The 26610-nt window shown below is 37.7% G+C and overlaps 1 protein-coding gene across 22 annotated transcripts in view; it reads right to left on the reverse strand.

Moving 5' to 3' along the window:
• ablim1b (actin binding LIM protein 1b) overlaps nucleotides 1–26610 on the reverse strand; it is a 155346-nt gene that overhangs the window by 112466 nt on the left and 16270 nt on the right. For 19 of the 22 annotated variants that reach the window (XM_088635889.1, XM_088635881.1, XM_088635892.1 and 16 more), the window contains exon 1: nucleotides 839–1103. The exons of 1 other annotated variant lie outside the window; for it this stretch is intronic. In XM_088635889.1, the coding sequence (XP_088492015.1) occupies nucleotides 839–1088 (250 nt within the window). In that variant the 5' untranslated portion in view covers nucleotides 1089–1103. Of the gene's footprint in view, nucleotides 1–838; nucleotides 1104–7000; nucleotides 7121–26610 lie in introns of those variants that run through there. 2 more of the 22 variants (XM_088635887.1, XM_088635882.1) reach the window with 2 other exon arrangements.

Genomic DNA, 26610 nt, shown 5'->3' on the forward strand with positions numbered 1-26610 from the left:
AAATTATGGTCCCTTTTCAAATGTTTGTTAATATGCCTGTGTATACTCTTTATAAACTAATCAAGTAACATTTTATTTTAACATGCAAATATTGTGGATTCATGCTAGTCATTCACTAACGGAACCAGTATTTCAAGAGCTTCAGAGCAAAGTCCTTGTGCTCTCAGCATCACTTGGCAGTAAAGTGTGGGTTTCTGTGGTATTCTCTGCAGTTAAAATACATCAGCCAAATACAGTATAAAATTGCTGGACATTGAGAAACAGTTTTAACATACATTTATACCATCTTTCTCCCCTTGCATTTCTGGATGTCGAAAACAACCATATACAGTAATAGAAAAAAACTATTATCCATAGGGCAATGATGATATCAAAAACAAAAGAAATACCATGACATTTTGGTGCCTCAGAAACATAGATGCCTTCACAATTTTTCATTCGAACAATAGCACAAAATACCAGCCAATGTTCACTTTACCATTGCAATATATTAAAAAAATATCACGGATATTTTTCTAGTGTAGGGTATCAAGACAGGAAACAATTTCAAGACCAATGTAAAAAGTGAAAGCCAAACAGCTGGATTCAGATCAAGACAATTTTCAAAGAGGGAAAACTCTTCTGAATTTTTTTTGGTCTCCAAAATTCAAAACTATTTTAGGGACCACTTCGCCCCCCTATCAGGACTTTCAGAACACCGGGGACCCAATTTGGATCTAGGGGGAAAGTGGCGAAAAACAAGTCTATTTCTTAGGTTCTTACAGTACTGCATCATCGACCACTTCCAAAGCTTGCATGTAAAAGAAAGAAAAACACAGCTGGCTGCTCCCACCTTTACCTTGTTCGGGATTGATCTGCACATCCGCCAGCCGTTCACACAGGTAATAGTCATCCGGATTGAGCAATGGAAGCTGCTTCTTCATGGACTGTTTGGGGATGAGATACAGCACCTCCACGATGTGCCCGTCCTCGATGATGGACATGCGCTTCACGGAGTTCGTCCGTTTCACCTTTGCCGGGGGCACATCCTTACTCCTCGAGGAGCCGCACAGCTTCCCTAAACTGTTCAAATTGGGAAGGGAGGGCATGGCCGAGACTCCCAGTGCTCTCGCGGGTCGGCAGGGAGACGGCTGGTGTGCAGAAGCTGCTTACCGGCCACCACTCTGCAGACAAGCTTGCCAAGAAGCTTCTTCTTGCTCACTTAAGAAGATTAGGGACGATGTATTTTTAGTGATTATCTTCTAAGATGAATCAGGTGACCCAAGCATTAAATCTTTGTGATTAAAAGCCCACCCCTTTCTCCCTCCCTCCACCTGGTGTATGGGGCGGGTATATTAAAAAAAGAGCGATACCAAAGTTAATATCCGGGATGTAAGACTTTTTAAAGCAGATTACAAAACTTCTTTTTTTTATTACAGTTCCAAACATTGATTTGCTTGTAGCTGAGCTTTTGGTAAGCTCATCCACATCTGTGCAATTTAAAAAAAAAAGTCCTTGTCTATTGCTGGGCTTTTACACAGATCCTTGTTTTTCATTTGTTTGAATAAGGAAGACAAGCAGCGCATATCAAAAGCTATTTTGCCGGGGCTTATGTTTACTAAGAATCAGGGGATTTATGTTTTGACCAACCTAAAGCAAAATAAATAACAGATTCTTACACGCAGATTGTATAGTTTAGGAGTATAACAGCAAGCATTTAGTGAAATCAACTCCTGCAAGGAATCCCATAACATAACCTTTACCTGTTAGATGTTCATTTCTTGAGGTATACATTGCTAATTGTACGATTCCTTTGAATATTTAGCCTCCAGTCTAGAAAACTATTAAGCAGCCATGTCACCCTGCAACTTACAATTGGCAGCCAACTGAAGCTAAGCAGGTGTGAGTCTGGTCAGTACCTGGATGGGAGACCTCCTTGGAAAAACTAAATTGCTGCTGGAAGAGGTGTTAGTGAGGACAGCAGGGGGCGCTCACCCTGCGGTCCATGTGGGTCCTAATGCCCCAGTATAGTGATGGGGACACAATACTGTAAACAAGTGCCATCTTTCGGATGAGACATAAACCCGAGGTCCTGACTCTCTGTGGTCATTAAAAATCCCAGGGTGTTTCTCGAAAAGAGTAGGGGTGTAACCCCGGTGTCCTGGCCAAATTTCCTATGCCTCCTGATAATCACCCTCTAGGAATTGGCTAAATTACTTTGTTCTCCCCCCCCCCCCTCCGACAGCAGGCGGAGCAACCCGCCAGTTGGAGTATTCTCGGTCGCATTAAATGGCAACGTCAGCTCAAAGATTTGGTTCAAACCACCAAATGGAGACAGGAGTGCTGACAAGCAGACCCTGTTGATGCGAGATTAACGCTAGGATGAGAGATGAGAGAGAGTCAAGAAAACTATTAGGAGATTGGGGTTTCATAGTTTATCCATACTGTAAATCATGCTTTAAATCTTTGGGCACCTAGCTGACTTCAAGAGCTCTTTCACTAAGACTATCTCAATGACAGAGATCAAAAAATTCTCCCAAATCCCAAGATCCCCTACTTAAAAAGTTTTTACAATGGTTTTACTGTGCTTTACTTTACTCAAGACAGCTAAACCCTGCACAAAGTCCCACTCTTCAATCACAATAATACATCTGATATACTGTAGTATTATAATAATGTCATTGGTAAGATTATTGGTATAAAGAATAAGATTGTCTAGAAAAAAACTGTTTTGTTTGACACACGCAACCATACAAAGGTGGGAAAAAAGTATTCGCTAAATGTGAAATACTCATTTCTATATTTATCATTTCTTTCTTTTAAATCTGCTTTTTTCTTTTTATTTCTGCTTAAGATGTACAATACAAAGGTTTCTAGAACTGATGTTAAGAGACCACCACTGTATCCTCATTTAGCCTTCCAAAGAATTCTTCTCCCTCTCAGATTAACAGGATTACAGGATTCAGTATTGACAGAGTCCCAGAGCAGTTGCACTGGAGACAAGAGTAACACATTTAAATTGATCAGTCTCTCAGCAGAAAAGCAAGGTTTTTTGATACTTTCAATATCCAAAACTGTAACAGCACCTTGCTCTGAATACAATAAAAACCTTAATCCTTCTAAACAATTGGATACAATCTAATTGATTACCATGCTTTGGAAAAAGCAATTTTCAATTGATGCATTTCTTAATTGGAAAAATATGCCTGCTAAATTTTACTTCTAAAGGAAACTGTGCATTTTTTGTACATTCTGTAGTATTTATGTAGGAACCATATGATCACACATTACAACCAAAAATTGTTTATTTTAATAAAATACTACTTTAAAAGTATTACATTTTGCTACAGTGATGGATTAGAGTAGATCTTATGGTATCTACATGACTGTTTTTAGAACATTTCAGGATCATTGAAAAAAAGGGCTAACAAAAATATGCTTTACTCTTTGTCTCATTTTTTTATATACCTTATGAATTATAGATTGCTTCTCAATGGCCCTTATAAATCATTTGACCATTTGTAAGATCCTGCATCATGCAATTTAGCAGATAGTTTACTGACCAAAGTTGTACTGACGGGGGTAATTTAGATTTTTTTTTGTTTAACCCAAGGCTGAAACATTCCTGTAGATTTAACCAACTGCTGGAAAAAAGTGACATTGCTTCCTTTCACAATTAGTACAGATGTACTGTACAGCTCCTTAAATTGAATATATCTAATCATAGCTAAATAAATTGTTACTGTATATCCCAAAATCATGCTTACCAGCATTCTTGGAAGAAAGAACTACAACCTTTTTCACATTCCTGAAAACCTCCCTAAAAAAAATTAAACAACACAGAATATTAGCAATAGTACTCCAATATTTCATTAGTAAAAAATACTTCCAGTAATGTTAATCCATACATCCGGACCCTATCCCAGCAACCGACGGGTGCAAGGCAGCATACACCCCAGATGGGATGGCAATCCATCACAGGGCACACAGTTCCACCAGGGCCAGCTTTCCCAGAAGCCAATTAACCTACCATTAAGTCTTTGGACTGTGGAAGGAAATCCAGGCACCTGGAGGAAATCCATCCAAACCCACATCCAAACTACAATTCTGACATGCTGTAGATTATACATGTGCACTCCCCAAAGATCAGGGAGTTCAATTACAAAATTTCAGGGTGACAGAAGTTGATGTTTACATTAACAAAGCAATCTTCATTTGTACTCGGTACAATACTCTCTACTTTTGGAATTGAAACTGTGCAGAGAATCTTGCTTGAGAATACAAATACAATAATAGTGCCCTGCCCAAGAACTGCACCTACAACCTTTCAGTTATAAGTCAAGAGCCCTGACTAGTACTCCCCACCGCTGCCCCTAAAGTATAATTTATCTACTATTTGACATAGTATTTTTAGCTGAATAATCACAACTTTTTAGAAATATGAGCACCCCATTTGCATTAAAAAATAGTGTGTATGTGTCTTAAATTACTTCATTAAAAATGGCACTTGCCGTGGTACAGTATGATCACTTCATATATCAAAAGCACATCAACATTCAACAGAATCCAAGTCCAATTCGCAAGTCCAGTTTCTGTACTATCACAGGTGTTATTTTGAGGCCCATCATGGGTCTTAGTTACATTATGACCCTCCAAGTCATATTTTATTGAGCTAGGGAGACTACAGGGAGTCATATACATTATCAGAAGCACCATGTTTTATAACCTTTTTAAACTACAGTCATTACCTTAGGGTCAATTACCAGAGTTGATCTAACTTCGGCCCTTGCTTGCTTAACCATAAAGAAGTACAGTACCAGAAGTCCAAAACCATTATCCACAAAATGTCCCATGCAAGAAGCTCAAAGATCATACCAGTAGCAGCCTCAAAGTATTTATATCCTGATGGCTGTGGAAGAACAAAAGCCTTGTGCAATGACCGTTTAGATGTAGTACAGTATACCGCTCATCTGACATCTACTGTATGTGGCTCAAGGGGTTTAAGCAAGAGTTTGACTCCAGGATGGTCCTAATGAGGGAGGGATGTGAGCATCCAGCTTCATTACCAGCCCATTAACACCCAAAAACATTCAGAGAAACATTACTCCCGACAAGAATGATCCTGATGTAAACTGTAAATGTTGTATATAATAATACTGCATGATGATTCAAGCTACACCAAGATGTACTGTTGATTTTGTTCTGTCCATTTTTTTTCTCCATGTTTTAACACACAAGTCGCTTAAAGATGCATCTACAACCACATTTACCACACCTAAATCTCAACCCTTTTGTCAGGATTTGAGAGCCACATATCTTATCTGTTTCCAATCTTTCTTTTTTTTTGCTGATGGCCAGGATAGCCATAAGACAATGAGGACACACCCCAGATCCTATCAAAGGGACAGTCAAGAAGAGCGCTCCTTCAGATCTCTGATGTAATGATCCATATACATTGGCTTTCATGATCTTTTCCTGGACAAAATAGGACTCAATCGTATGCTTTCTGCAAGACATCGAGGTCTTCTAGAAAACCGATCAGTAGAAATTGCATGTTGTTACATCAAATCCTTCCGTTTCTTTTTGCCTAGACCAACTCCCACATGTACTACTTCCCACTATAAAATGGGGAATAAATGACAGTTTTTACACTACTAAAACCCCATTCATAAAATATAAGGGTATAAAATGTCACAGTGACTTTGCAACAGTTTTTTGTGTAATTATCATCCTCGTAAATGTCAAAACCATTGTCAAAAAGCAGAGACATTAAAGAGGCATTTTGCCAACTCTTACAGTATTCACATTTGTTCAGCTGCTTTCATTCTGTTGTCACAATAGCTCGTGAAAATCCTCTTACGTATTCACATTAAACACAGGGATGTGTACAGAGTAGATTGTTTACCAAAATTAAAAAAATAGGTCCCTTCTAAATTTATAACATATCTTGGGTCTCCAATTTATTAGCTACTCTATTTTTAAAAGTGGAGAATTGTCTTAATTATACTCCTATAGAACATTTTAGCTAATCCTTTGAAACTCAAATAAGTCTTTCTAAATGACTCACTGTAAACTTCACTTCCCTAGTGCTTTAAACATTAAAATGGCATTTTACTTTGGATTGTATGTTTTAAATACTGTAGGAACAGCCAAAAAACATCTTCTAAAAAACTGGAATAAAAAGAGAAAAATCAGATCAAATGACAAAGAATATGACTTTGATAAACAAGTTCCCAAAACATGACCAGATAGAGACCTTTTTTTCCAAAATTCCTGTTAAACAGCGTGTTTGATACTGGGCAGATTCATGAACTAGCTGTAACAAAAACAGGTGGTTTGGTAACCTCTCAAGCTACAGACATTTAAACGCGGAGGGGAAATATTATCACATTCCCTTTCCAGCATTATTGTCAGTCACAAGTGTAATATAAATTAGTTGTCTTATACAGTACACAGAACTGACAACAAAAATAGTAATTTTAGACTACTGGCAAAACGACCAGTTTCAATTCCGATATGTAATAGATACAGGGTATGTGATAGATTCTAATATGTACAACATTCATGTTATTCATTGTTTTACATTCTATTCAACACATCCTGAATGAAACCCAGAATAATCATTTTGTTAACACAAGGTAAACAGGCAACAGACACATCCTCAGTCACCAAAGACAGCAAAGAAGCTGAAAAAGCTGCAGTCACTGCAGCAAGCCTTACTCACCCACCCCCCTCCCTCCCCCCCAACACACACACTCCTCATTTTCTTGAGTTTTTAAATTCCACATTTTTTTTTCTCATTTCAAATTTCATCAGACTGCAGCAGACCGAGAACAGCTTCCCATTTTGACTGTACAGCCCTATAGGTCAGAGCTGCAGCTGGCAGATGTGTGCTCTGGCTTCTCCTTGGACTGTTATTTTTGATCACAGAGAGGAAAAAAAGCCTTTAAATAACACTCCTTTAAAAAAAACAACAACACATTTGTACACACTCTCCGCTCCCTGCAAGCTTGTGCCTTACCGTCCAATCCGAAGCAAGAGGTTATTTTCTGAGCGTACTGACATATCCCATCGTAGGGAGCTCCATCTGCCTGGCCCTTCTCTCCCATCACTTTCAGACAGACTCAGCCACTGCGTACAAAAGGGCTGGGGCCGGCAAGCCTGAAAACCAAGGCTTTTTCACTCCAGCCCCAATCAATAATTCAGACGGCGAAGGAGGGGGAAAAAAATCTGCTGAGTCCCGACATCCACCGCCCAAGGCCGCCTCTGTAGCAGTAGCACGATATTAGCATGAATGCCGAATGTTAAAGTTAGCTCAGGTTACTTCCACTTCAACCCTGCACTAACCGTACTGCTGCACTGCAACAGGTACAGATCACAAATTGCAGCATTTGGGTGGGGTTTTTCGCTTCAAACAGAATTTAGAATGACTGGAGTGGGTTGACAGGGGGGAAAAAAAGAGCACCACCTACAGTATGAAAATCTGGTTTAAGATTGAAACAATGATTAAGTTTTAAAGAGGCTTACATTTTGGTTTGCAAAGGAAGCTGTTTTTTTTCATTCTCCAAGTCTCCGTCTCATTAATTGTTCCAGTACTGTGTTTGATGAGCTGAAGAGTGTGAAATCATTTATCTATTTTTGTTCCAATGCTATTTTTTCCTCCTAGTCTGCAGCTGTAACATTTAAGCATAACTGCTTATTAAACTCCCCTGACTGCGCACTTACTTATTCAGCACAATGACCTAACTATCCTTTATTTTGTCATTGTGTTTCAAATCACGTCAACCAAGGGTCTTGAAAATGCAACCAGCTCGTTTTCTTTAAAACTGGGATATCTATGGTCTTTTATCTGGGAAATCACCAAGTGCAGCTTGGTAGGTTGGGAAGTTCAAGAGTGTCAAAGTTTAAGGTGTTAACAGACCCAGTTTCATTCCGATTGGTTGTGTTTTGATATACAGTAAGATGCAGAAATGGTTTTATGTTTCTCAGTTGGTCATGTAGTTAAAAAAAATTACAATATTTTTACGAGTCCTCCTTTCTTTTAAAAAAGAGCAGATACTAGCACGAAAACTAAATACATTTCAAAAAACAAATTTTGTAGTTTATACATTCACTTCATGTTTGCATGGGTTTCTACCAGGTGCTGCATTTTCTATTACAATCCAAAGACATGCTGCTAGATAGATTGGCTTCTGGGAAAATTGGCCCTGGTGTGAGTGTTTGAATGTGCTCTGAATGTGAGTGTTGGCGTGTTCTGCCAAGGGTGTAAACTGCCTTGCATTGGTTGCCTGGATAGACTATGTCTTCCCTGCAACACTGTACTGGATAAAGAAGTTGCAAATAAGATGTAAATTTACCGTTTTAAGGTCTCTGCTAGCTAGTCATTTAAAATAAGCAGTTAAAAATGAATGAATCTGCCCCTACAGGACTGCAGATTGACCATTTCAGATAAGGATGGTTAAGGTAGAGTATACAACTGTCAATTCCAGTTCTCTTCTCACCAAAATAATAATATTAATAAGAATAATAACGACAACCAATGAAATGTGAATGTTCAGAAATTCAAAACTGCTAATGGGTTGATGCATGCTAACAGCCTACAACACTGAACCTGCCACCGCCCTCTTTGCAGTGACTCTAGTGTAATACACACCAACTGTATGCCTGCTTTTTACATAGAAAGGCACAGTATGGGAGCAGGCTGCAGCCAGGGATTTTTCTGCCAATGCTAGGAGAAGAATCCTTTGCAATACTGATCACATTTACTGGTAAGAGTCTGCTTCTTTGATGCAGCCTCTGTCTGAGAGCTTTTAATTGTATCGATTTCCATCACTTGCCTCATCACAAATGTATCTGTAATGCAGAACCCAGAGAAACCTCTCAGTAGATCAAAAGAAATCTAATATCTATTGCAAAAGAAAGATATAGAGAGGTAGATTGTTAACCAGTTATGCAGGAAGCTAATATTGATGTGTTTTTTTTCCTTTAATTTAGGATGGCCCTTTTCACATTCTATAAATTATTTGCAATGATGCCGTGTTTGGAGGACAAAAGCAGCACTAAAAAGCTCACAGCATGAAGAGAATATGACATACGCCCCTCAAAGTCCCAAAGCCTTTTATACTGTATGTTCAGATTCCTGCTGTGCCTCTTACTCACACTGATCAGCCCCCACCAGGATATGTGACAAGAGTGAGCCTGGGTCTGTCCTCTAGCAAAATTACTCATTTTTAGTATTCAGGACCTCCTTGATCTTTTACTATTTTTAAAAGTCTGAGCTTTTAAAAACATAGGCTAAATGAGTAATTTGATTAAACAGTTCAGGATTACACATTCTTTTTAATTGCTCTCAAACTCATCATATCCGTTTTATTAATAAATCACCTTCAATTGCAGGATTTCAGACATACTGTATCTGCATTTAAACGTACAGTACCATGTCAATGACTGGTTGCCTTTCATTTTCATTTATCAGCCTCATGAAAAACAGAAAAGGCTTATTGCGGAAGTGTATGATACAGCATTATTTTTATGTGCGTCTGTACTTCAGCACTTGATAACCTGCTTAATGTTTGTGACACATTTCTTGGCAGCAGTACACCTAAAAAGTTATTTCTAAAATCTAAGAATGAGTGAAGACCACAGTTTAAAAAAATCAAATTTAGCAAAATGGTTCAATTAAGGCATTTCATTAGCTTAATTAAAGGCTTAGCTGGAACAAAATAAAAAAACACAGGACGTCCTCAAGCACCAGAACTAAGAGACTTTTCTAGTAGAGGTTAATAACGTTTTAGTATCAAAAACCTTGTAGCAACACCAAGCAAATTTTGTAACTGCCACATCTAAAGTGAGGTATAGAATTAGAAAAAAATGGATTGGAAACATTTGGGAAAAAAAATCTATAATTTTCTAGAATTAAGAGGTACACATTACTAATCATTCATTCCTGACAATGTTTCACATGACTGAATAGATTTCTCCACAAACAAATCAACACCTTTTCTTTTGCCTGTATTAAACAGCTGGTTTTGACTACCTGTTTTTTTCCTTCCAGTTACTTGCTGTTGGGTCAAAATAGCTGATAATGCTCAAGAAAGATGCAAAACCTGTAACAAAACCGTATTTGTTACAGGTATTGACTGAATTCCAGCAAATGACCTCTCAGACTCTTTTTCCTAAGAGGTTTGTGAAAGCTTTGGGGTTCTTCTTTCAATCACTGACCAGCAGTGGAAAAAAGCCTTGATGAAACAGGCTTCATTCATAGTCCATATAAAATTCAATTAAACTTATGTTCAGTCAACAGTAACAATTACTACCACTTTTCCCCCTCAAAATGCAAATAAAAGTTTGAAACCAATTTATATCCTAAAACCACCTCCCACTCAAATTTCAGTACTTTAAGAGTGTCCAGCACTACTCCTTCTCAGCTGTATTACATACAGTAGGGAATCAATTTTTGATATAACTGTACAGAAATGATAGTCGCACAGTGGCACAGTGGTTACCATTGCTGCCTTGCATCACTGGGGCCCTGGGTTAAATTCCAAACCTGGGTGCTATCAGTTTGGAGTTGGTGTGTTTGAATGGGTTTCCTCCGAGTGATCCAGTTTTCTCTCACAATCCAAAGATGTACTGGAAAGGACATACCAGTTGGCTTCTGGGAAAACTGACCTTGGTATGAGTGTGTCTGTATCTTGCTACAATCAGAAGACTTTTCTTCTTGAAATCCTGACATATATTTCAATGTCAAGTTTCAATGAAAGAAGGGGGTGTGTATGTGTCTTCTCTCCAACTTTTCTCACACTCTAGTAACAACAAAACTGTATGTATTCAATGTCTCTTCAAAGCACTGGTAAAAGGCTGACAACATTTTAGGGAGTTCAGTCCTAATCCCACAGATGGTAGCTTTGTTCCACTAACTCCTAAGGCAAGTATGCAGACCAAATGTCTGAATCTGTAGTTCCTCTCGTACCGAGCAGGATTACTGTTGCATCAACATCATAGTAGGGTAAAATTAACCTGTCTCACTACAGTCTAAATCCAGCTCACATTCCCAGCTAGCTAAATAGCATTTCGTTATACCATATACCATGTACAGTATACTGTATGAGTGTAATGACAATAAACTTGAACTTGACTTGACTTGACTTTATCACACCCTAATTTAGAAACCAAAGGAAAGGTGATGTTTCCAAACTCGTTTACTGAAATTATAATTTACACGCACTTCAACATTGTTAGGATTTGAAAGAAAAGGAGAAAATTTAAAGCTATTTATTAAGAAAACACTCAATTTAAAAGGACAGTGGTCTATTACAATACTTATCCATTTAAAATAATAATCAAAAAAGTAAATACGTACTGTAAATACATTCAACATTTTTAAAGTTTAAGGTTCTAAACTGAAATGTTACTGCCAAATTATCTTTTGAACAAATTTATTCAGTACCTTTCTACACAGGTGATCTTACTGGACAGAGTAAGAGAGAACCTGAATCATGAGCAATTGCTTAAACATACAGTATATCACAAAAGGCATTATTGAAAATGGATTAGATGTCCATTTTATGATGAACACTCTACAATGCAAACCTCATTTTCAATTCAACATGTTCTTTTTTCTGCAAAATTCAAGGAAATTATAAAATGACAGCTATATCTGATGAAAAGATTCCTTACACTTATATACAGTGCCTTGCGAAAGTATTCGGCCCCCTTGAACTTTTCAACCTTTTGCCACATTTCAGGCTTCAAACATAAAGATATAAATTTTTTATTTTATGTGAAGAATCACCAACAAGTGGGACACAATTGTGAAGTGGAACGAAATCTATTGGATTTTTGAAACTTTTTTAACTAATAAAAAAATGAAAAGTGGGGCGTGCAAAATTATTCGGCCCCCTTGCGTTAATACTTTGTAGACCCACCTTTTGCTGCGATTACAGCTGCAAGTCGCTTGGGGTATGTCTCTATCAGTTTTGCACATCGAGAGACTGAAATTCTTGCCCATTCTTCCTTGCAAAACAGCTCGAGCTCAGTGAGGTTGGATGGAGAGCGTTTGTGAACAGCAGTTTTCAGCTCTTTCCACAGATTCTCGATTGGATTCAGGTCTGGACTTTGACTTGGCCATTCAAACACCTGGATACGTTTATTTGTGAACCATTCCTTTGTAGATTTTGCTGTATGTTTGGGATCATTGTCTTGTTGGAAGATAAATCTCCGTCCCAGTTTCAGGTCTTTTGCAGACTCCAACAGGTTTTCATCCAGAATGGTCCTGTATTTGGCTGCATCCATCTTCCCCTCAATTTTAACCATCTTCCCTGTCCCTGCTGAAGAAAAGCAGGCCCAAACCATGATGCTGCCACCACCATGTTTGACAGTGGGGATGGTGTGTTGAGGGTGATGAGCTGTGTTGCTTTTACGCCAAACATATCGTTTTGCATTGTGGCCAAAAAGTTCGATTTTGGTTTCATCTGACCAGAGCACCTTCTTTCACATGTTTGGGGTGTCTCCCAGGTGGCTTGTGGCAAACTTTAGACGAGACTTTTTATGGATATCTTTGAGAAATGGCTTTCTTCTTGCCACTCTTCCATAAAGGCCAGATTTGTGCAGTGTAAGACTGATTGTTGTCCTATGGACAGACTCTCCCACCTCAGCTGTAGTTCTCTGCAGTTCATCCAGAGTGATCATGGGCCTCTTGGCTGCATCTCTGATCAGTCTTCTCCTTGTCTGAGCTGAAAGTTTAGAGGGACGGCCAGGTCTTGGTAGATTTGCAGTGGTCTGATACTCCTTCCATTTCAAGATGATCGCTTGCACAGTGCTCCTTGGGATGTTTGAAGCTTGGGAAATCTTTTTGTATCCAAATCCGGCTTTAAACTTCTCCACAACAGTATTACGGACCTGCCTGGTGTGTTCCTTGGTCTTCATGATGCTCTCTGCGCTTTCAACAGAACCTTGAGACTATCACAGAGCAGGTGCATTTATACGGAGACTTGATTACACACAGGTGGATTCTATTTATCACCATCAGTCATTTAGGACAACATTGGATCATTCAGAGATCCTCGCTGAACTTCTGGAGTGAGTTTGCTGCACTGAAAGTAAAGGGGCCGAATAATTTTGCACGCCCCACTTTTCATTTTTTTATTAGTTAAAAAAGTTTCAAAAATCCAATAGATTTCGTTCCACTTCACAATTGTGTCCCACTTGTTGGTGATTCTTCACATAAAATAAAAAATTTATATCTTTATGTTTGAAGCCTGAAATGTGGCAAAAGGTTGAAAAGTTCAAGGGGGCCGAATACTTTCGCAAGGCACTGTACATTAGCACCTTTCTAGACACTTCACTAGTAATTGGGACTCCCCTCCACCACCACCAATGTGCAGCATCCACCTGGATGATGTGATAGCAGCCATAGTGCACCAGAACACTCCCCACACATCAGTGAGGAGGAGAACAGAATGATGAAGCCAATTCATAGGAGAGGATTATTATCAGGCCAATGGGAAATTTGGCCAGGACACTAGGGTAAAACCCCTACTCTTTTCAAGAAACACCCTGGGATGTTTAATGACCACAGAGAGTTGGGACCTCGGTTTTACGTCTCTTCCGAAGAACGGTGCCTTTTTACTGCATGGTATAGTGTCTCCATCACTATATCTGGGCATTAGGACCCACACAGACTGCAGGGTGTGCACCCCAATAATACTGGCCCCAATAACATCTCTTCCAGCAGCAACCTTAGTTCTCCCAGGAGGTCTCTCATCCAAGTAATGGCCAGGCTCATACCTGCTTAGCTTCAGTGGGTTACCGGTTGAGAGTTGCAGGGTGATACGGCTGCTGGAAAATGTTAAGTTAACTGAAAGCAGTGTACATTTCACTTAATAATTATGAAGAACTGAAAACAGTAATTCCACTTTTAACCAAAAAAAAACAACCAGAAAAAAATGTTCCTAAAATGCCCGTCTCAAACAAAAAATACTTTCAAACAAAAATCTTTAGAAAAAATACCAAAGATGCATATATATATATAAGTCAGCCAACAATACTTCATGTTAAACAAATACACAAAAGAGTGCACCATTTCACTGATTCTAAGAGCTACACAATCATACAGTACAATATTATCGCTCCTATTAAGGACTCTGGTAAATAATGCAGTAAAGAAGAATATAATGAGCCCCACCTACTGGCCACAAAATGAATCTACCGGTACTTCACCTGTGATGACAAAGGGAATACAGTTTGTGCTACAGCATAACACTAAATTGTTAAAGACATCTATTTAAAAACCTTTATTGGTTCATTTATTCTCAAGCATTATTCAAGCATTTTGATAGTCAATTAACATTTATGTGTTTTAGAGATGACCAATTGCAAAAATTGGCTTTTTATTGTTCCAAATACTGTAGACAAAGTCAAGCTTGTTCATATACTGTAAATGGGGCTTTTATTACAGCAGACTTCTTTCCTGTTATGTTTAAATTGTTCTAAATTGGTCATAACACACAGAGGCTTGTGGTATGAAAATTAACAAACTATGAAATATTGGTGTTATGTTTTTCTTTGGTGCCTTCCTAGCATTATAAACAGTTTTGTGCCAATAGTCCAAATACCAATCTTCTGACAGACAATTACAGTATGAATCACAAAGGTCTTGATTACACACTATGACCAACCACAGATTGGTACTTGCATTTTAATGCTGTGCTGTGTCACAGTTGTATTATCTCCGTAATCAAGGCTGTTTAGTTTTCACACAGTATAGAAAACGCCACCGTGACCTGCTGATAACAGGCAGCGCAACCAAGTGCAAAGGTTCATTCTTTTACACCTTTCAAAAGTAACACACTTACAACCTGTATAGAAATTAAATGAACACACCGCGATAAATAGTCCAGACTCCCCATTGAAGAGACAAATATCATCCCTATTAAAACTGCTCCACAGTGTAATCTCTGCCATGAAGATAGCTTGAGCTTTTTGCCATAGGTGGAGGTTCACGTTCCCCTGCAACTAGCCTCCCCCCCCACCCCCCACAGTTAACTCTTATGCTAGTTACATACCCTGATACGGCCAACTGGAACGGCCTCTGTTCCAGCTTATAAGCATTTCTGATAAAGTGGAGGAAGCAAACATGAGTGCCACCCATTTTGGATAATGCAAGCACGAGAAGTACATTTTCAGCACATCAGTATCAGGGTACTGTATGCACTTTAAAACAGCACTATAAATGATAGACTCCCAGATTAATAACGTTATGATATGTTTTAGTTGAACAAAAAATAAAAAGTATCAACTTTTGCCCCCATCTCAAATAAGGGGCACAGTTACTACACCAGATATGTTGAAGCACGTCTCAAAACACTTAAACTAATACTTCACCTTAAACCAAAAGTCATCTCACTGAAAGCACAAAGTAAAAATGTTTTTTTGCTCTTCTGCTTATCAGGACATTATTAATTGAGACATATGTGACACACTGAGTGCTGGATTTAGCCCATTAATTAATTAACTCCTCTTTCATGAAGGGACATTTTAAAATACCAGAGTCCTCTCTGTCTTGGTGCAAAAATTGTATCATTTCCAAGAAATGAACAAATACTGTGTTAGACATGAGTTAAGATTGGAACAAATCTGCATATCATTGCACCATGTAGAAAGCAAAGACTAACCTCCTGGGTATATTGATCCTGCACACATGCAGAGTGTCAAATCATAATTCCAACCACACGGATTAATACACGACAACACCACAGAGCATGTTCCTGTTCCAAAAAACATTTGCTGCCACTTCTAAGATTTTAAACACTTAACACTGCAGGTCTGTTTTTTGTAGCCTATAAGATAATGACCAATAAATACACTGCACACCACAAATTAAAAAGAAAACAAGCTTGCATTTGGACCAGAAAGCTGATTAGATAGCTGCCATGACGTTTGAGGATTACATGTTACCTTTTTAAAATTGAATGCTAAACAGGCTTCCGAGTCCTTATTCTTGTAACCCCAGCATCTGCAAACTTTTATTATGGACCAAGGTTCTCATTAATTTGACCCTTTATTAAACCTACCTTTGCAATAGATAGAACTATTTTAAGTGTTTACTTCAATTACAAGAGTGTAAGCATCTTAAAGTCACTCAATATTTTGCACCTGAAAAGAACAACAAAATGTTTAAATTTCAATTTCATTAGTAGCCCAGGTGTCAAATGGAATTAAATAGGCATCTACCAGGTCACAAGAACCAGCTGAGAACTGGTTGAGACTCAGAAGTAACTGGGCACGCATTCCTACAGAACAATGGAAATGTCAAAGCATTCTCCAGCCCCCTTTGGAAAATAAGTTGGAGAGCACTTCTTATGATTTCATGCAGCTGTAGGAATAAACTCCCATGACCACCGCCACACCTTTTATTGCCATTTTATGTGAGCCTCATTTTCTGACTACTGGACTTTAAAGAGCTGAGGAAATTCACCCAAAGCAGAGCTGTTTATTATGTAACATCTTGTCTACATTCTAAGGGACACTGATTATTTGCAGTAGCACAGAGCACAGAGCATAAGAACATACAGTAAGCAGAATGCCTACAGGTCAGCAGTCTGGCAGGCTTTCCTGTGTTGTGAGGCCTGTAGAAGAATGTAACAAGTATAGCTCCACTTGCACAATCTCCAAATACTGATTGCTTTTCTCCTTGGCTTGAGCACAACTCAGCAGGACAGCATGCTTGCAACTACAGTAAGACTCTCATAGGGATGCTCACCTCAATCACAGAGAATAATTAAGGCAGACCTCTACGTTATATGGTGCACTTTGAAAGAGGCACAGATTTTAAATGTTAGCTTCAAAATTAAAATCAAAATAAAATTATAATGGAAAAATTAAACACTACACCTTTTCTATTAAAAAAGGTCATTAATTCATAACTGAGGAGTACACTAATTACTGCAAGAAGATAAACATTACATATTTGCCATTACCCATACATTGAAATAAGACAGGTTAAGGTTTCGTGAATCCTTTTATTCATCACTATTTGTATTTTACAATATACAGTACAAAGCTCAACATAGGTGTAACATTTTAGGTACTTAAGTTAAATCCCACCATTTAAGACCAGCTTTAAAATTCTGTTCTTTTTCAAAGCATATGGTCACCAAAGACTGGGTATAAGTGCCCAGCATTGTCACAATGTTTTTTTATAGTAAATGGGAACTGTGGATCTCCTGAAGTCACTGTAAAAGACAAATTCATTAATCCACAGCACAAACAGGACGGTTTAAAGAGCACCAGTAGCAACAGCTTCATAAAGCATGACAGAACCTGAGAAAAAATAGTCTTACTGCTACATCATAGGATTTGAAAACAAACAGCCCTGTGGGGAAATGTAACCTGGACTACACCAAACAGAATCAATGATTTTATGTTAAAACTTGCCATCAAGTGATTATAGAGAAATAAAAATTAATAAATTAATAAATAGACTCCATGTGTGGACAAGTTTAATATATCATGTTTTATAATTTATTTATTCAGCTTTAGATTAGTACATATTTTATACAAGACAACAGCTTCCTGTGTACAGAATATTTCAGAGTTCTGAGTTGCAAATTTCATGTTTATTTATTTAGATTTCATGTAGAATTACAGTAGTTTCAGTCAAAAGCTGTTGGACCTGCCTTTTTTTAGGTATCATATACAAGTCTATACAGTATTTCTAAACAAGTTAAACTGCTATGCAACTTTTTCTACATTTAAGATAAAAAAGTTGGACTCTTTTAATGGTGAAAATTGTTTATTAAATACAAGTCGGACAATATGCTTTCTCGATATTATCAGGGAGCCTGTGTGCTTCAAAACTGTAAAAGACTCAGACTTCAGTACTTGAAAACAAATTAAAACCAACATCAAAACTGAAAAAACCAGGTCAGAATAGTCTTATTACATTGTCATTTCTATAATATGAAAAGCACTTCTGTAAGATTATAGGCTACTTTTTAGGACTCTGTTAATCAGCAAAGATTTTGAGTGAAATAGCCAACAAAAGGTATAATCCACAAGTAATGACTATCTGTACACCATACAATCAAGAGTAACTGAAGTTACTAATCTATGTGTCTAAATGCTAACTTTACTACAAAAATGAATTAATGACTATCAGATTGCACTGGGTAGACAATGCCTAGAACTGATCATACAGTATGCTTTTATAAACTATAATTTCAATCTTTCATTTCAACTTGCAACCATAACACAAACTGAAATATCTTAAACCTATAATTCTTTCCTTCCTTTTCCTCCTTTTTTGAAATGATTCTGTGATTCATGTATTAGACTGGTGTTGAAAAACTGCGGACACAAAGCTGCTACCATCATGCTCTGTCCATTGCACTTCCGTCCGTCAAATTTAATCGAATATTGCATTTAAAGACGCAACAAGCTACCTTCTCAGCAGTGCTAAAAAACAATGTTAAGTAGCAAGGATCAAGCATTTAACATCTGATGTCCAAAAATTTAAGAGCCTTCGCAAATGCCCAAATCCCCAAGTCATTCCTTAGACTACCACATGGGGATATCAACACTTATGACTGGAGTTTTAGAACACTGCATATTTCGTGTGCTTAGATAGGGCAGGACATAGAAGAAGAAAAAGCCACAGAGTCAGGCCTTACTGCAATGAGAGGAAAAGAACTGTCACTAAGCTGTATACTGAACAGATGGTCCAGGACATTTGTATGACCTCCTGGTTTTCATTTGATTTCAACTCTCACATTAACTCTCACGTTTCAACATTAACACGAGCATTACACACTGACTGAAGGCTGCGTGTCATCTTCGAAGAGGAGGGTTCTTCATGACAGAGACCACTAAATGACAAACTGCTGTATGTGCTTTTTCTTATGTGTTTTCCTTACCAAAACATATAATGGAAGCATTATTCAATACATAATGGCAGCCCACTGTCACAGAAGAGGCACAACAGCATTCTGAATCTTGTGTCTGATGTGAAAGGAACACTGCTGAAATTTGTTTTGAAGTAGTACCATTATTTTGGTCATCAACAAATTCTCACTGCATTTTGTATGAAAGTTGAGATTGCAAGGAAAGACCAGCATGACTCATTTGAATAATGTGTTTACTTGTTTTCCATTTTGGCTGGCTAAAGGCATTGCAGCATAAAAATACTGTTTTTAGTAAAGTTATATCAATTGGAAACTTTGGGAATTCTGGCCTGCTGCCTTGGAACACAAAAATGAAAAAACAAATCTACCACAACACAGAAAACCTGCATGACTTTAGCACAGCCTCTTATGTTGCCAAACCATTAGCTCAATTTCACAGTATGTTTGCACAACAATTCAACTTACCCCCACAATTCCCTATGACAAGCAAAAACAATACAAGAAATATGAACAATAAACATTTTTTTACATGAAACAGTGCCACAGTTCCTGTGATGAGTGGCATCAAGTCACTGCATTCAAACCCTGAATTTCTCTTTAAATTTCACTTTTCACCTGTTATTTCAGCTGTGAACTAGAATCCTCTTCTTCAGTTTCTCATCATAGTACTTGTAACAGACCTTAAAATAGCTACATCTCTTTCCAGAGACTACAACGTGTCCCAGTGATGATAAACAACACAGAGGTCATCATACTCCTCCAGAAACATGTCCCCTCATTTACTGAAAAAGATGCAGACAGTTGTATTCATTGAACAACTAGCTAAGCGCTGCACATGATCTCAATATTCTGTGCCATGAAGATCAATTGATACAATACAATATTTAAACGACTACTTGGAAAATTACCATAGCTGTGATAACCATATAATATTATACTTTTCAGCATACCTTGATACAAAATTGATTTTAGAACTGTCCCTAAACAATGTAAATTAAACTTGCTAATCTTATTGCACAGCAAAGCAGCACTGATAAGCTGTTCACTATTCCTCAAGAACACTCAATCACTGTTTATGATTTGTTTAAGGCTGGAAATTTTCCATACATGGACATTTGCATGAAAAAATCATTCAAATATCTCCAGAGCATTTTATGTATTATTACGGTTTGTAGTACAGTATTTATCCTGCCCTAAAATAAGCACAAGTTGACTGGAGTGTTGTGATCTCAATCACCCAGTTAGCTTAGGAAACACCTCCACTCATAAAATCTGCTCTTTTTTCCGATTTGAGTAAGGGATAATGGGAGACAGAATTCTGGTTTCCTTTGTTTGAGCTAATTTCTCCAAAAAATTTTAATCTTAAAAGAAGCATTACCTCCTGCTTTTCAACACGTCCCAGGCTTGATTCTGTCACACGACTTAATAAAATGTTATTGGAATGATGTGAAAAGTAATTAGGCAGCCATATTAATTTAAATAAAGATGCTATTTGATCTACCCTAATTTCTTGCCTTAAAGAATTTTAACATGCCCGTTTCCCATGGGACCATCACACTAGCCAAAGGCAAAGGAAATAAGAAAAGTAAATAATTTAAGAGATCCACTGTGGAGACCCTCACTGCTCATTCTGCATATCTCAAACTGAATCCCTTAAGAAACAGCAAAATGTGATTGGGGAACAAAATAGTTGCAAGACAATTAAATGATGTGCTCTGCTCTTTACTAAGTATTCTGAATGAAGCTGTTGTGGATACTGTGCAAATCAGATGCAAAAGTCTGAGATTTTTGGTGACTTGGCAGCTAACAGATGGTGTTTAGTATCCCAGAAGATCCTGGCAATTGTTGGTATTGGATTGGAGAGCAGAACTCTTGCATGAGAAGTAGGGAAGGCAAAGATTCATACAAGAACTTCCAGCAGTACGGTACACCACTTAATTATGCCTTGAACCAATTCAGTTGAAACTAAGTACGTATTTTGGCTTCAGAAATACAAGTTTGTGCAAAATTCACCACTTAGAGTAGTGAATTCAGTTATGCCAAAAAAGGTGGATCTCCTGAAGTCAAGTAACTTCTTCCATCCATCCCAAACTGGGGAGAATGTGAAAGGACTCATCTCCTCCACAGCAGCTGTATCAGTTAAAAGGTATCAGTCTCTCCAGTCCGAGATGCATTGCCAAGAAAAATGCAGCTCTCCCTCTGCTGGGGATCAATCACGCCCTCTCAAAGACACCAACACTACTCCCCTCACGGTGAAGTGTACTGTGGTGGAAAAAATCTGCGTCTTCAGCCTCAGGAGAACTCAATGCTGGTGTTCCTGTTCCAGGGAAGTGATGTAATCTTCTATAGCAGACAATGTCACATGGGTTCTGTAATCACAGCACCCGAAGAACTGCTCCAAGTCAGAGATCGGCAACCTGTGGCACACATGGCATGCACTGAGATCTTGTATTGCAAGAAAATTTGAATTTTAAGTTTTTCTGGGGGAATCTGCTGCACACTGATAGCAAACCAGACTACGTGAATCACAGAAGAGTGGAAGTGTTGATGTTGATTGAGCCATGTTAAATGTACTGTATTTTGAATCCAGAAAAGACAAGGGAAAGTAGTCTGGAGCTGCAGTACGTCCAGTTTCTTTATATAAGTCCTTTGGCAATGGAGTTGAAAAGTATGGTGTGAAAGGCAAAGTAAGAGCTGAGAAACACGTCACGGTCACTTGGTGCACTGCATGTCCTTACGTAATCCGGATGGACAGCAGCTAGGCTGGTAGTTTCCAATCCTGTTTAGTGCAGCATTCTTGACATGACAAACTGCGAGTTTAAGTGTGATACATGTACACCTAAAATGCTTTCAGTGGAACAATCGGTATTGTTGTAGGTTAACCCTTTAAAAAAATAAACAGTCAAACTTTCTTTGGCTGTGACAAAATGAAAGGATTACCTATTTATTATTGTAGCATGCAAATCACATAAAAGATAATTAAGCATTATCACATGGATACTGCTGACAGAGCAGAACATACAGTACAAAGAAAGACGTTGTGTTATACCCCATACAAAATGACAGACTACTGAAGTTTATGAAAAGACACACAAAGTTACACAGCGCTACTATGTATTGCACGGAAAGGAAAGCCACTTACAGTGATTTTTTGAAGAACAGCTTTTCACAATATGCCGAAGATCTGTTAAAGGGCTTTGCCAGGAAAAGTGATATTTTGGCTAAAATTAGAGATGTATGTCTCTCAGTGAGGAGTGTTCAGTAGCATACAGTATATGTGACATTGTTGACAACGTAGACAGGTAGTTAAAAGATGAACCAAGTACAGTAACTGCAAAGTTATTAGTTTGACTTTAGACGAGAGTACAGACATAAGTGATACATGCATTTTAATTATAATTATACGATTCTATTCACCTGTATGTAAATCAATAATAGAGTAGGTGTGTGTACCTGGAACCACAGCCAATGACTGGAACCTCAGCAGGAGCAGATATTCTTAAGATGGTTTCTAAGTTAACTGGCCTCAGAAATGAAGAAAACAATTGTCAAATTAAAGACAAAGTATTTTTTTTACAACTGATGGAGCACTGTCGATGGTTGGTAAAAATGTTGGACTTGTGAGTCTTCTTCAGAAACAGCTAGGCAGGTCTGTCTACATCTTGTGTGATTGTGTGAATACATCTAAGCAATCTAACTAATGTGGTATTTCAGCAAAAGCAATATGGCAACTTCAGGTGTTCCATGTCAGTACTTATGCCCTCAGTTATTGCCAAACGCAGTTAACCACAACAATTGAAATAAAAGACTAATACCTGGAGCAGTTTTCTGCATGCATCAGCATGAAAGAACTGCATTGCATTTTTTAAGCATGTCTTTGTCTGAGATGTTAATTCATATCTGCATAAAATTTAAAGGAGTTCTATAAAGTACATATTACACATTCTTTGTTAACAACATAATCCTTTCCAGTTTAAATTTATTTAAACACTTATGCATGTGGTATATATTAGCCATGAGAGACTTGTCATTCCATTATACTGTCAGTTGCTAAAGTTGTTTAGTAAATGAAAGCAGGATTTTGATAACTTTTCACTAAGTAGCAGGGAAATATTTTTACAAACCTGAGGAGAATCAATCTTCTAAGATAAAAAGTTGGCACAAGAAAATAAATGAATGTCTCAGAAGAGGGATTACAGAAATGTCTTGAAAGAATTGCAGGAACTGCATTAACAGCAAAATAATAATGTTCTTGGCAGTGCTGGGATATTATACAAATTGGAGTAAATTAAGATGCAAGGAACCTGTTAAGGTCTTTTGTTAAAAGACAGATGATGCCCCATGACAGCAGTGATCTGCCTCTCCCAAAACCAAATCCATTTTAGTAGTGCATTTCCAAAGTATTAGATAGTGTGTGGATTCTATCAAGCCAAGTTGTGTCTCACATAATAAACAAAAAACTCACTGCAAAAGCACCTTGACTTACAGTAAGCCAATTTTTTGAAAGACATTTAATCTAAAAAGGCTTTTTCCTCTTTGTATATATATGGAAGAATAGAAGAATGTGATGTGTGAAGGTAAGAGCTGCACCATCTTATGCCAGACCCATTTGTTCAGACTATAAAGTGCCTCTGATTTATCCAATATATTGTTGTAGTCTAATTGCTCTACCTTGCTTTGTATCAAAGTTCTTATGCTCAATACTTCTGTACATAATATTCTACTTTATAGAATATATATTATTTTTTGTTAACATTTAAAGGTTTTTGGATTTTAGAATTGGGATGTCAATGAAGCAACACTATAGATACTGTACCTGTATTTCATACACATATTTCTACTATGTAAATAGTATAAAGTATATATATATACTGTATACTATATGTTGTACATGCTCATGAATTTGCAGTGCTTTTACCAACAGCTGTAGTCAACTGGATTCTTTAATACTAAGGATAAATACTTCCTTCACGGCTCCAGAAAATACCTCAAGCACTATGCAGTGCTAGAAACAGCTTGCAGATATTTGTATTGACAAACTGACACATCAGATTGATTGTGAGCTTAATACAGAGGGGGGAAAATCAGACAAACATAGAGGTAAAAAAGGAATTCCATTCAGTCCATTTAGCCTGTTTAGTAATAATCATCCAAAGGATCTCAAACAGCCATTTTTTAGAAAGAACGGTATTGACGTCAATAACATGGCTGGGTAACTTGTTCCATACTTACAGATCCCTTTGTGTAATTTATTCCTCCCCCCCCCATTTGGTTTTAAATGTGCTTCCACATACAGTATGTTCTTCCTGTGCCCTTTGGTTTGCATTTTGTTTGTGGAGCCGTCCAGGTTCCAAAACTTGTCATGTGTACATATACAGTACGTTGCTTACACAGATGTTTTACAGTTATGGCTTTGCAAAGCAATGATATCCATAAATACATCATAAAACATTTTTTTTCATTACATGGCTGTATACAGAATTTCTATTAAAAAAATATATCTGAAAACCTAAGAGGAATTTATGTCATTGGTGTTACAGGTGGAGGACAAAACATTGAAAGATACTCAAGTTCTTAAATGGATCCCTGAAAGTGAACAACATAATACATATAAGTACTAATGCACTGAATATGTGTAAGTTATAGCCTACACAAGTAAATGCAGCACACCATTACCCTGCTTAAACAGCAACTGTTTAATTCCTAACAGGAAGAAACAAGTGTACGCGTATACACCAGAATTTCCAAATGCTGACCCTGACTGCTGTCTCTTCCAGATTTTAAGATGAATTCTCAATTTATCTGAACCCTTACTGAACTGGTAATTTGTTTCAATTTAGAGTTTACCGATCGCCTGAAAGAGCTATAGATTTACATGTGATTATGTTGATGTGCAAGTTAAAATACTGAAGTTTTATTTAGCTTATTTTTTTGTTCAGTGAAGCTAAGACAAAGACCAGCACATCGTCTATGAAGACTTCATCATCCTAGTGGGATGTTTCAGTTCCAGTTGGTGGGGGTTGAATTTTTAAAGTAGTAGCTTTGGCAAGTCCCTGATATTTGTAGAAACTGACTAACTCCAGTAATGTGCAGTATCTGGAGGCTATGGGTACATTTCCATGCTCAGCTGAATGCTCTATCCCTACCAAACATTCACTAGACTTTGTGCTTCACATTTTGTTATGCAACGTTTCCATGAATATGAAATGATTAAGTTGCACTGAGCCGAACAAAAACAAAGCCTTTCCATAGGAAATCATGCCTGCACCACCCTAATCTATCTCAGCAGTACTAGGCTTCCTCCTTTGATTTACTATCACGCTATAGTAGTACCACGAATCAAAGTGCGGGCAGGGCACTAGGCTGGCAAAACAGATAGCGCAGGCACCTCAGCATCATATCTGCTTAGCCACAAACAAAATGCACACAGAGCTCCCTCCCTCAGCCTACAAACCCCATCCAGGCATTTACTCTGCAATGCTCTCAAGCAGAAAATAATATTTTCATAATAAAAGGGACTTTGACGTTCAACACAACCATCAGCCCCAGTAGTGCAAATGATAAAATTGGCACTGAGGCATCTATAAAGACAGGTTATCCAAAACCTGTGGTGTAAAATTTACTTCTGGATAGCGCTGATTAAAAATGTATGACTTACTGTATACCCATTAAAAATACAGAACAAATAACTAAAATCATAAAATCCTTTTTGGAGCACACGGCCCTAGACCTGAGCACCCACAGGTCTGTCTGGATTGTATTACAACTAGGTTCAGAGTAACTTAATTGCTTATTAGCACAACCAATAGCAATACCTTCTCCAGGTTTACACTCACTGACCATTTACTGTATATCTAGTAAAAACCAGATCCTAAACTCTCCAGAACCATACTTATAGACCCTTTTGCTACAGGACAATAATAATGATTACAGAAACTCCTATTTGAACCAGCATACTAGTCATTATACATCATGCACTGTGTCATTTAAATACTGAGCAGTCTGACAAATACCAGTGGTACAGCTGCACAGTATTCTCACAGTGTTCTCCCCACTATTCTACTTTCATTAGACTGTACACGTACAGTACATCCCAGCTGTTGCTACTGCACACTGCTTTACCTACACATTGGGTTCTGCACTTGAGACAACAGAGCTAAAATAATTTTCTTGCCCCAATTTTAAACAAATTAGATGGGGGTGAAAACTTTTGTATATTATAGCCTTGATCACGAGGGATGTAGAGCGAGAGGGTTATATAGCAACATACACAATTCGAGTCATGCATAGAACAAATTACAATGTATTCTGTGCTAGAGAATGGGGAGAAGCATCAGTTTGCATTAGCTGCAAAGAAACATGTCAAGGTTAATTCCATGCTGAAAATTAGAAAGAGGCAACACAAAGTTTTACCAGTTGATACTTCTTCTGGCCACAGGGCTCAAATTCCATTCTTCTGTGTTAGAATATGGTATTCATATTTATGTGGTTGTGTAGTTAATACATTAAATAAATTCAAATGAAGGTTTTAAAATCACGCTACAAAACAAAGTGATTGAAACTAGCCGATTTAAAGGCTTTTAAAAGTGCCACAAAGCAACTAATAGCTATTCTTTTCAAAAATTGCTTCTATTCTTGCTGTTGTTGGCCTTGATGAATTTGGTTTTAGTTTACCTGTTTAATAACCTCCTTTGTTGACCGACAATGAAGTGAACCATACCGTAACAGG

The sequence above is a fragment of the Lepisosteus platostomus genome, chromosome 6 (genome assembly GCF_059453375.1).
Source record: "Lepisosteus platostomus isolate fLepPlt1 chromosome 6, fLepPlt1.hap1, whole genome shotgun sequence".
Lineage (NCBI taxonomy): Eukaryota > Metazoa > Chordata > Actinopteri > Semionotiformes > Lepisosteidae > Lepisosteus > Lepisosteus platostomus.